General features: G+C 36.7%; 1 protein-coding gene and 1 long non-coding RNA gene across 2 annotated transcripts; both read left to right on the top strand.

Annotated features, from left to right (window-relative positions):
- The first annotated feature begins 1557 nt into the window (after positions 1-1557).
- On the top strand, positions 1558-1888 carry LOC122980370. The gene is made up of 3 exons (XR_006403035.1): positions 1558-1579; positions 1678-1721; positions 1820-1888. It is a non-coding gene; the product is annotated as an uncharacterized LOC122980370 (long non-coding RNA).
- Positions 1889-5345: 3457 nt separating this feature from the next.
- LOC122980612 lies at positions 5346-11604 on the top strand. The gene is made up of 6 exons (XM_044348760.1): positions 5346-5471; positions 5785-6096; positions 8854-8913; positions 9009-9068; positions 11390-11430; positions 11512-11604. The coding sequence occupies exons 1-6, from the start codon at positions 5357-5359 to the stop codon at positions 11602-11604; spliced, it is 681 nt and encodes a 226-aa protein (XP_044204695.1). The 5' UTR covers positions 5346-5356.
- The last annotated feature ends 52 nt before the right edge of the window (positions 11605-11656 follow it).

Raw genomic sequence — 11656 nt, 5'->3', positions numbered from 1 at the left:
CACAGATGATCACGACTCTGCAGCTCCCCTTGGATTTACCGAACTATAACGTTTTAGGTGATTGTTTAGCTGCACGACCAGCAGCTTTACTGTTTTAGTTCACTGTCACTGCTCTCATAGGCAGCTGTTTTCAGTAAAAACAGTCTAAAAACACACTAGACACTACTTGCTCATCACCAAACGACAGACAGATACTGTTGGGGACCAGCTGGTGAACATAGTCAAGCAATTAACAGCTAAAAAGCCAGATATTGCCTAGTTGGTAGAGCTCAAAAGAAAAAATTAAATTCACTAGGTGGCCAGAAACACAACTCAAAGCTGTGTGCGTTGGCGGGAGCACTAGCCGTAGTATCAGTATTGGAATATTGTCGACATGGCTCTGAATTGTCATGATTACCAGACACTGTGTAAATGGGCAAAATATTATTTCCTGTGTCTAGTATGTGGCACTGGAGATTGATTTTTAGAAATTGTGTATACATTTGATGAACTGGTCATTGTCATGTCATGAATAAATTTGGGACCGATCAGACACCTTCCTGATGGTATTGCATAATGGATAAGAATCTAAACATTTAGGGTGCCTAAAACTTTTGCACAGTACTGTAGATGTGTTCAGGCCTGGATTTGCAATTTAGCACCGCAAAAATCTTTAGACGTAACCTACCAAATATGATGTTACTTGGGTTAAAGCTCTAGATGGAGTTCATCAAAGTACAACGCCTGTAAATGGTTAGATTCAAAATGGCTGACTTCTTATTAGCCATTTTACCACACCCAAACCCAAAACCCATATCAGATATCAAGTAAAGTCACTTCTGAAGCATGTGCAAAGTTTCGTGAGTTTTGGAGCACCCCTAGCACCTCAAAAATACTAAAATTATTAATAAGAATAAAAACAGAACTTTCATAATCTTAACCATTACGTTAAGAGATTTATTATCTATCTATCATCTTATCTGTCTTGGCCTGCAGTAATCAGGGAATATTGTTTCCACTGATCACAGTTCATAGAAATTACAGCTACTAAAAGGAGCTCAATCTGACAAGACTGATCATTAAAGATTCCTGATCTTAATGATTATTGATTGCTTTTTGAGATATTATTTGTTTGTTTTTTTTTATAGAAAAAGATTTGTACAACAGGTAAGAAATCTTTTTTTTTTTAAAAAAATCTTTTTAGAAAAAGCTGAGTGACTAAATATTTTCTTTTTTTTTTTACCACTTTCATACAGACATTCAGCTTCATGTACTGTAGCTTCCTAGTGCAGCTTGTCCTCTCATTCAGCCACTGAGCAGAACCACTAGAACAGTGCCTTGCTCGAGGGAACCAAGACATTAGTTGTTGAATCAGTAGAGAGAGTTCATTCACTTTCTTAAATCCCATCAAACCCTCGGCTTTAAATTACTGACCACATAATTCACAGAGGTGTTTTGAGAAATTAATATATTCCTCTGGATATTCTGTTCATTGTCCCACAATGTAGTGTTTTCTGCTTTCTCGTATGATGAGGACAAACTCTTTATTAAAACTTGTTTCCCCCTTTATTTCTGTGTAGGACACAAGAAAAACTCACTGGTAATGTACATATTAAGTAGTCAGGCAACATTACTGTATATTCATAGACACTATAGGTATTTATATTTGTTTGAGCTTTGTTTTGCCTTCTGTTGTAGATGACTTGGTGTCCATAAGAAATATTGATTGTGGTGAGAAAGAGGTAATTTCAGATGTAACATTTACATAATTGCAAGGCTCCTCAGGTTGATTTAATGTGTTCATGAATGTCTCTCACTTCTTCTGTTCTTACCAAACAAGTTACCTGCAGGTAATGCTGAAGCCTACAGTATGATCAGCTCTGAACCTGGTGCTGACTGTCCTACTGGTGAGCTGCTTTTCTCTTTACACCAACCTGAATGTAGCATAATGGTCTTTTAAAGGACGGAGAACAGGTTTCTACTGTATATTACTTACAGTAAATAACTTTCCCAATATATGTATTGCATTAGTTTTTTTCAAGGTCTTTTTAAAAATATACCAGATGGTATACACTGTAGTATGACTACCATTAATTAACAGTGTTGCTTTCCCACCTTTTTTCAACAAACAAACATAACAATACATTTTAGTATTAACACTTGCACTTTCCATAACATGTTACTTTGTTTTTGATACAGGCAGATATTGTATTCAATCACTGAAGACTCATTACAGATGTATAAATTTAGGCGAGCACAATGATTGTCAGATTCTTGACATAGATCAGGTGGTCTATAAGCTTTTTTATTTACAGAGGACCTACACATCTCACCTCTTTTATTTTTACAGACAGTAGAAAATAATAGTCTGTGGTTCTCTCTTATTTGCAGGTCCTGAAAAACCAAAAGGGGGGGAGCTTAAAAATGAGGCTGTAAGTCAGACATGAGGCATAGTATTGAATATGTTTGCTGTGTGGGTTCATGATATAGAGTTAAAGAGCCCTTACAGTTGGTTTCTTTTTTCTCCCAGGACACATACCATACGTACTCCACCATCTCTGAAGAGCCAGCTGCATCAGCCCTGAAGGATATGGTGTACAGCACCATACAGGCACATTGAAAGACAAACTTTCTATACTGTATAGAGAAAGAGAAAGTAGACAGTCTAAAGAACTATTTTTAAGGAACTTGTAAATGTGTCTTTTATACTGTATCTTGAAATTGATGTAGGTAATAGGGATGTGCAGAGAGCCCAGTATTTGCATTTGTATCTGTATTTGTTGAGGCAGCAAAATTATTTATATTTGTATTTGAATAAAAGTGGATATAAGTATAAAAATCCAGTTTTTGTTTTTGTTTTTATTACACTTTTAATTTTAGGATATTAAAGTGTTAAAGTGTTTAGCGCTGACTACTAAATAAAAACAAGTGCATCACAAATGCACAGACAGACTCTACTTATTTATACACCCATAACACGTGTAACACGTAGAGAAGAACTTCAAAGGCGATTATTGCTTTGCACTAATCTGGACTCCTGAGAGTAGGAGAGTCAATGCCAAGCAGAACAACTACCAAGCACACTCACTCCATTCTTAATGAAGCTTCAGACTGGGAGATGCAAGTGGACCTGAAAAGAAACATGTCTTCCCCGAAGAGGTGGCCACAACATTGCTTCGCCCAGATATGGTGCTCTTATCCAGCACCAAGGCAATCTTCCTGGTGGTACTCACAGTCCTATGAGAGGACAGTCTTGGTATCTCCCATGAGCTCAAGAAAGCCAAGTATCAGGAAATGATTGATGAAGCCCATGCAAAAGGCTGGCATGCAGCGCTTTCCGATTGAAGTCGGATGTAGAGGCTTTCCAGCAGCATCAGTGCATTACTTTCTCCAGAAAATACGGCTGTCACTTAAACAGCTGAAGAAAGCCATCAAGGACACAGGAGCAGCAGCTGAGATCTGCTCAAGGTGGCTGTGGCGTAGAAAGAGGAAACAGTTGGAACCCTTCTACAGGTGAAGGCTAGTTTGGCCTTTTGCTGCCCCACTCAGGTGAGGCGTACTGGTTTAGGGGTGAAATATTGGTCACCTTGAGATACTTGCTGAGGATGTAGAAGGGTTCCCAAAATCAACTCTACCAAAGGTTTCTACCAAAGGAAGTCCACCAGTACCATACTACCTGAAGTTCAAGCAGTTCCTGCTCATGTCAAAGCATCTCTGATGTTTAACTCACGTAAAAGGTGATGATATGTCAATGTTGCATTCACAACGTGTTTCTGCTGTCCCCCAGTGGCCAGATTATTAATTATTGCTGGTTTAAGACTGAAGTTGATTGGTTGTTGATGTGTTTTTATCATTACGTTACTTCAAAAACAACAAAAACAAGGCCATTAAATATGAAGTTTTTAAAGACCTGGTTTTGATATATGTGATGTATAGTATGTATTTATATCACCAGTCCTACCCAATTTAGCAAAAAAGAACAAGTGAAACAAACAATAAGGAAGACAATTAGAAAAGCAACAGAAATGATGAGCAACCTTTTACTTCTACCAGTTAAACAGCACTGTGGTAGATTTGATCTAAATATACACATACACATACTGAGGGCTGCATAAATGATGTGTGTCTGTGTTTCTGTGGCCTGTCTGTCAGTGTGATTCACTTCTGATGCTTGCTGTGGTTTTCCTGAGAGCAACTTCTGTAAAATGACATTCATGTCTGTCAAAGTCCATGTAGTCAGACACACAAGTGTAGTCGTTAAAGTATTGCTGGACGTTCACATTATTCTGCTTCATCATGGCTGGACACCTGCTGTTCATCATCCTTATATGTGAGTATACAAGAGGTTTATCTTGTAAAGCTCTTTCAAAGTTAATGTTGGCAAAAACACACTCATGTACATTTAATTCACAAGCAAGTGATTAACATGTAATGTTTGTATTGTTATCAGCATGTTTTTATACTTTTCCATCAGTCTGAGGAAGTCAGGAATTTTAATTATAAGTTATTGATTAGTTATTATTTTGTCTGTTTTTCTTGTTAACATGTTGTTTCTCCAACAGATTCCTTTCATGAGATGAAAGCACAAGGTCAGTCCTGAGTATGATATTAATTCATAAACAGCTGCACTGTCATAGTAAGGACAGTTTATTACAGTCTGCAGTTAATTTGATAATTTGTGTACATGGATGTACAGTATATTTTCTCTACTTCCTATACAGTACATTAAATCACAATTTCTCATTAGGAATTTCACCACATTAATGCAACAATTCAGTATTTGATGTGATAACATATTTCTTCCTCTAAATTTTCAGCATCTCTTCCACCTAAACTAACAGTGAATCCACCGGTGATCAAAGAGACAGACTCAGTCACACTGAACTGTCAGGCTCCAGCATCAGTGTCTGTGACTGAGTGTTTTTTCCGCACAAATGGAAAACCTGCCAAAAGTTTCTCTTGTCTGAAGACTCTGACAGGGACTGAGCTGCTTGAGATAACAAATCAAAGTCCACCCGCTGAGGTTAAAGTGACATGTTTTTACCTTATGGCTTATCCATCTCCAGACAGTGATGTGTCCTCTATCAGCATTCAATGTGAGTATTCATAAATTTAGAAATAAAAAATTGCATTTTAAATAAATGTGATTTTTAGTTATTTAATCCAACATATGCTTAAAATTTCAGCATCTTTTCGTCCTAAACTGACAGTGAATCCACCGCTGATCACAGAGACAGACTCAGTCACACTGCACTGTCAGAGTCCACCATCAGTGCTTGTGTCTCAGTGTTATTTCTACACTTGGAGTGGAGGAAGTGGAGGAACTATCAGTGTCCTGTCTTGTCTGCAGACACTGACAGGGACTGAACTGCTGAAGATGGCACATCAGAGTTCACCTGCTGAGGTTGAAGTGAAATGTTTTTACGCTGGAAAGTTGGGAGACACATATTCTCAGTCTCCACACAGTGACTCATCCTCCATCACCATACAGAGTGAGTGACTGTTACTTCTTATCTACTGATATTATTATATCTTGATAGTGTCAGCACAGGATATGTGGCTTGGTGTTATATTTCAGGTGTAAATTTGATTTTGAGTAATGACAAAATTGATTACACTTTGTATTATATATTACAAATATCAGATACACTGAATTATTATTTTAGCTAGTTGTTAAGCATTATAAGTGTTGTATTGTATGAGTGTAGGACATCTATAAATACATGTACAGCTTACTGTGTACTTGATTGCAAAGTGGCACATTATAGCTTTGACTTTTAATTATTTTATTAATCTTTCTGATAGGTCAGAAACCACAGATGAGTTACCAGCATGTTGATGGTGACTCTGTTCTCTTCATTTGCTCGCTGCCTGGATCTGCTAATCATGATACGAGATGTAACCTGTACTTTGGAGAAGCAAGTCATCCAGTAAAAACAATAACCATCTGGAGGGAAACGACCTCAACAAACCGGAAGTTCTGTCAGTTTACTGTCTCAATAGATGATTTGTTGAAACATCTACGTTCTGTTCTGAGAAAGGATGCCAGCTGTGATTACACCTTGGGAAGTGAACTCAACTCTTTGTCTCCTCGTAGTGACGGAAACAGCTTGACTGGTAAGTCAGAGATGACATGAATACATGCTACACTGCTACAACACGTCCATTTAAAAGTCAAAAACATACATATCAATGCATACACATGGTCACAATTGTAAAAACAAACAATCAAACAAACAAACAGGTTATTTGGTTTCTAGTTCTGTGAAAGTAACAGCTCAAATATAATATATAATAGTTTTAATCATTGCAGCATTTTACAATAAATAATTACTATGAAATAGTGCAGTCAAACTGTAACTGACTATCATCAATACTGAGTATGCAGTGGACATTCCTTCAAGATTATAGTGACAAGAAAAAAATATTATTCACGCATTCCATTCATGAGATGAAAGCACAAGGTCAGTCCTGAGTTTGACATTAGTTCATAAACAGCTGCACTGTCATCACAGCTTGAACAGTTAATTACAGTCTACAATTAATTTGACCATTTGTGCACATGGACGCAGAGTACATTTTCTCTACTTCCTATACAGTACATTAAATCACAATTTCTCATTAGGAATTTCACCACATTAATCCAACAATTCAGTATTTGATATGATAACATATTTCTTCCTCTAAATTTTCAGCTCTTTTTCCACCTGAACTGACAGTGAATCCACAGGTGATCACAGAGACAGACTCAGTCACACTGAACTGTCAGACTCCACCATCAGTGTCTGTGTCTCAGTGTTATTTCTACACTTTAAGTGGAGGAAGTGTCAGAGTCCCCTCTTGTATGAAGACACTGACAGGGACTGAACTGCTGAAGATGGCACATCAGAGTTCACCTGCTGAGGTTGAAGTGAAATGTTATTACACTGTAACACATGGAGAGACAAATTCTCCATCTCTACACAGTGACTCATCCTCCATCACCATACAAAGTGAGTGACTGTTACTTCTTATCTACTGGTATTATTATATCTTGATAGTGTCAGCACAGGATAACTGCTGTATAACTGATACAGCTTGACTGGTAAGTCAGAGATGACATGAATACATGCTACACTGCTACAACACATCCATTTAAAAGTCAAAAACATACATATCAATGCATACACATGGTCACAATTGTAAAAACAAACAAACAAACAAACAAACAGGTTATTTGGTTTCTAGTTCTGTGAAAGTAACAGCTCAAGTATAGTATATAATAGTTTTAATCATTGCAGCATTTTACAATAAATAATTACTATGAAATAGTGCTGTCAAACTGTAACTGACTGTCATCAATACTGAGTATGCAGTGGACATTCCTTCAAGATTATAGTGACAAGAAAAAAATATTATTCACGCATTCCATTCATGAGATGAAAGCACAAGGTCAGTCCTGAGTTTGACATTAGTTCATAAACAGCTGCACTGTCATCACAGCTTGAACAGTTAATTACAGTCTACAATTAATTTGACCATTTGTGCACATGGACGCAGAGTACATTTTCTCTACTTCCTATACAGTACATTAAATCACAATTTCTCATTAGGAATTTCACCACATTAATCCAACAATTCAGTATTTGATATGATAACATATTTCTTTCCTCTAAATTTTCAGCTCTTTTTCCACCTGAACTGACAGTGAATCCACAGGTGATCACAGAGACAGACTCAGTCACACTGAACTGTCAGACTCCACCATCAGTGTCTGTGTCTCAGTGTTATTTCTACACTTTAAGTGGAGGAACCGTCAGAGTCCTCCCTTGTATGAAGACACTGACAGGGACTGAACTGCTGCAGATGGCTCGTAAGAGATCACCTGCTGAGGTCAAAGTGAAATGTTTTTACACTGCCATGTTTGGAGACACATATTCTCAGTCTCCACACAGTGACTCATCCTCCATCACCATACAAAGTGAGTGACTGTTACTTCTTATTTACTGATACTGTTATATGTTGATACAGTATCAGCACAGGATATGTGGCTTGGTATTATATTTCAGGTGTACATGTGTTTTTAGGGGTTGAACACCAAAAATGTTCTGAGTAATGACAAATTTGATTACACTTTGTATTACATGTTACAAACTCACATCAGATGAATTAAACTAAATTATTATTTTAGATGGTTGTTAAGCATGATAAGTGTTGTTCTGTATGAATGTAGGATATCTGTAAATGCCAGCACAGCTCACTGTGTACTTGATAGCAAAGTGGCACATTATAGCTTTGACTTTTAATTATTTTATTAATCTTTCTGATAGGTCAGAAACCAGAGATGAGTCATCAGCTTTTTGATGGTGACTCTGTTCTCTTCACTTGCTCACTGCCTGGATCTGCTAATCATGATACGAGATGTAACCTGTACTTTGGAGAAGCAAGTCATCCAGTAAACACGACAACCATCCGGAGGGAAACGACCTCAACAAACCAGAAGTTCTGCCAGTTTACTGTCTCAATAGATGATTTGTTGACACATCTACGTTCTGTTCTGAGAAAGGATGCCAGCTGTGATTACACCTTGGGAAGTGAACTCAACTCTTTGTCTCCTCGTAGTGACGGATACAGCTTGACTGGTAAGTCAGAGATGACATGAATACATGCTACACTGCTACAACACATCCAAAAGTCAAAAACATACATATAAATGCATACACATGGTCACAATTGTAAAAACAAACAAACAAACAAACAAACAAACAGGTTATTTGGTTTCTAGCTCTGTGAAAATAACAGCTCAAGTACACAAATAATTACACTGTTTCACACAGTTGTCCACACATGAGACTGACAGGGCTAAATCTACCTTCCTTTCTTCTTTTATTGTAGATATTGTAGACAAAGAGTCAAGCAAGATGCAGACAACGCCAACACTTACTATGACCACAGGTAGGTTATAAATTGAAATAGAAAGCCAGAACAATATCACAAATTATTAACTATATTTGTTATTTTGAAAGTGTAAATGTTTTTTTATTCACCAGGCCTGAATGTTAACACACCTCGTACTTCTACTCCTCTAACTCCTGCAAAATCAACATCAGGTAACAAAATTACAGAAGTGTGCCTCATATTAATCACAGATTATATGTGTTTTTGAGCATCATGAGTATTTTGAAATGTACTTGATTCATACTTTGTACATTGACCAGATTGGACTACTGGAAGTAGCACTGTTAGTTCCAGCTCTACTTTTCCAACATCAGTGAAACCAACATCAGGTAAAAGTTTGTCAATGATTCACATTGATTCTTTAGAAGGTGTTGATTTACACACTACATAATATTCACATGTGGAAAATTGAATATGTTTAGTGATTATCCTGAATGTCAAAGTGCATATTAAACTTATGGTTGCTGATTGGTTACTCTGATAGTGTGTGATGGATATGCAGGTGCTTATGTGCCTGTGAAGGTAGCCATCTCACTGTGCCGCAGATACAAGCCCACACTGTTCATGTAAAATCAAGTTGTTAAGCAATGCATTGTTGTCATATCATAATTGTACCCCTAGTAAAACTGAAGTAAGTATATATTTTTAATGTTGATATGTGTGTGCCTTCAAGAAGCAGATACTGGTATGACTGATAAAAATCAAGGATCTGGTGATGAAATAACAGGTAGACTTAAGATTCTTATTAGTGCATCAAAAATGCTAAAATGCATTGCTGTGGATAATTTTTAAAAGTTTCTGGCTGTGTATTTAATAGGTTCAAGCGTTAGTAAGCCTGGCACAACAGATAGTCCTAAAACCACAATGAAAACAGTTTCAGGTGAGTATGTGTAATTCCTTACACGTAATGCATTTACTGATATTAACATAAAAAACATACCATACTAAAATACTATCTGGTAATATTTATGTTTTGGAAATTTGACACATTTTGTAACAAGGTAGATTGAGTTGTGCAAATAGCACACCCAGTTACTACAGAAATCTGTGATCTAATATTAGACGTGATGTCATAAAGCAAAATTTTAAGAAATAGCTGAGATTTTATGTTTTTAAAGTTGAAAATGGTTATTCTCTTATCTTTAGTAGACACACACTGTACGTTGCTCCAGTGGAAAAAATTGCCACAGTGAAGTAACACATTTTCAATAATTATGATGCCAAAAGGTCCTCAACTTGAATTAACTGTTTCAGTATGTTGACAACCTAATTTACTCAGTAACTTTATTTCAGTAGCAAAGCAATCACTTTTCATTTCATATGTGTGTTGGTATTGTTGGTAGAAATACTGTAGTCTATAGAAAAACACTACATCTTTTTTTTTGATAATGTTGAGACAAGCAAAACTGACAGTATGGTCTCTTTTGTTTCAAAACAGGAACATGGATATGGAAGATAGTAGCTGTTGTAGCTGGTTGTGGAGTAACTGTGGGTATAATCTTGCTGGTTTCAGTAATTATCTGGAACCAAAGAGGAGCTGGTGAGAAGTCTTGAATCTACTGAATCTACTTTTATATTCATGTTTACACATACTGTTTAATACTGAAGTTCAGAATTTCGTGACAAAAAACAAAAACCCTCCCCACCCAAAAATGTTTTAACAATTTGTCTATTATTAAATGTGTGTAAGCTCCAGAAGTTGCATTCTAACAACCATTACATCTTGAGATTTACTCAGCTTGAGATCAAAAGATATAAGCACCAAAAAAACAACTTCAGTCAGAGATGCTTGTCAAGGAATACTATTAGGTTCTTGTCTTTGAAGGAACTGTAATAGAATTTGAGCAGCATTAAATTTTTGGTGAAATCAACAAATTCAAAAATACAGTGCATAAGAAGGAGGCTGGTGGAAGGAGCTGTGGCAGCAAATTGCATTCGTATTAGCAGTCAGCAGACCTGTGGCTTTGCTCTTTAAAGCCATTTGCAGCTTTCAGGAAATATTTGATGCAGCTTCATGTTTTTTTTTAGTTCAACAGATTTCACAGAACTCACAGAGACTAAAACAAGCTGCTGTTCTGGAAATCAGCAGCTCATGTAAAATAAACATGTAAGACCTGCAGCGGAAACTGAAAGCAGACCACATGTGTGGGAGAATGCACTGAGACAGAAATAATCTTGTTTGCTAGGCCTAACACACCGAACACAATTTTACATGTATGAGAGGAGATGGTAGAAAATTGTTCTTTAACAGCTGGTTTATTTTGTGACATTGAAAACTTAATTAGACAAAATCATGGCAATCTTTAAGTAACGTAAAATTCTTGAATCTGGTCGGCTGGACTGAAGGTCTTTATTTTTATGTAGAAAAACATTATTATCATTCATTTATTATTATTTTATACAGACTGTGCAGTAAAATGCCAAACATCGTGGGAAACAATCATCTTAGTATTAGTTTCTTTCTTACTTGTAGGTTCTAAGGAACTGAAAACCCGAGAACCACAAAATACGGATGTAAGTGACATGATGAACAATCTTAAATCTATTTACTACATACAGTAATAGATGCTACAGTCTCTTTCTGTCTTTTTCCAGTCTGACACACACCGTGTGTACTGCGAAATCTCTCTGGAGCCAACTGCAATCGCCCTGAAGGATGTGGTGTACAGCACTGTGGTGGCTCATTGAAACACAAACTTTTTCACTCTTCATAGAAAACAAGAAAGCAAACAGCCTAAAG

The sequence above is a fragment of the Thunnus albacares genome, chromosome 4 (assembly GCF_914725855.1).
Source record: "Thunnus albacares chromosome 4, fThuAlb1.1, whole genome shotgun sequence".
NCBI classification, from domain to species: Eukaryota; Metazoa; Chordata; class Actinopteri; order Scombriformes; family Scombridae; genus Thunnus; species Thunnus albacares.
The sequence above is the reverse complement of the archived record's forward strand: the minus strand, read 5'-3'. Positions and strand labels throughout refer to the sequence as shown.

Bases quoted from the DNA above. Each gene is read 5' to 3' on its own strand.
- LOC122980612 (XM_044348760.1), top strand. From the start codon at position 5,357: ATGGCACATCAGAGTTCACCTGCTGAGGTTGAAGTGAAATGTTTTTAC. The intron at 5,472-5,784 runs GTGAGTGACTGT...TCTTTCTGATAG, and splicing joins ATCCTCCATCACCATACAGA to GTCAGAAACCACAGATGAGT. The intron at 8,914-9,008 runs GTAGGTTATAAA...TTTATTCACCAG, and splicing joins AACACTTACTATGACCACAG to GCCTGAATGTTAACACACCT.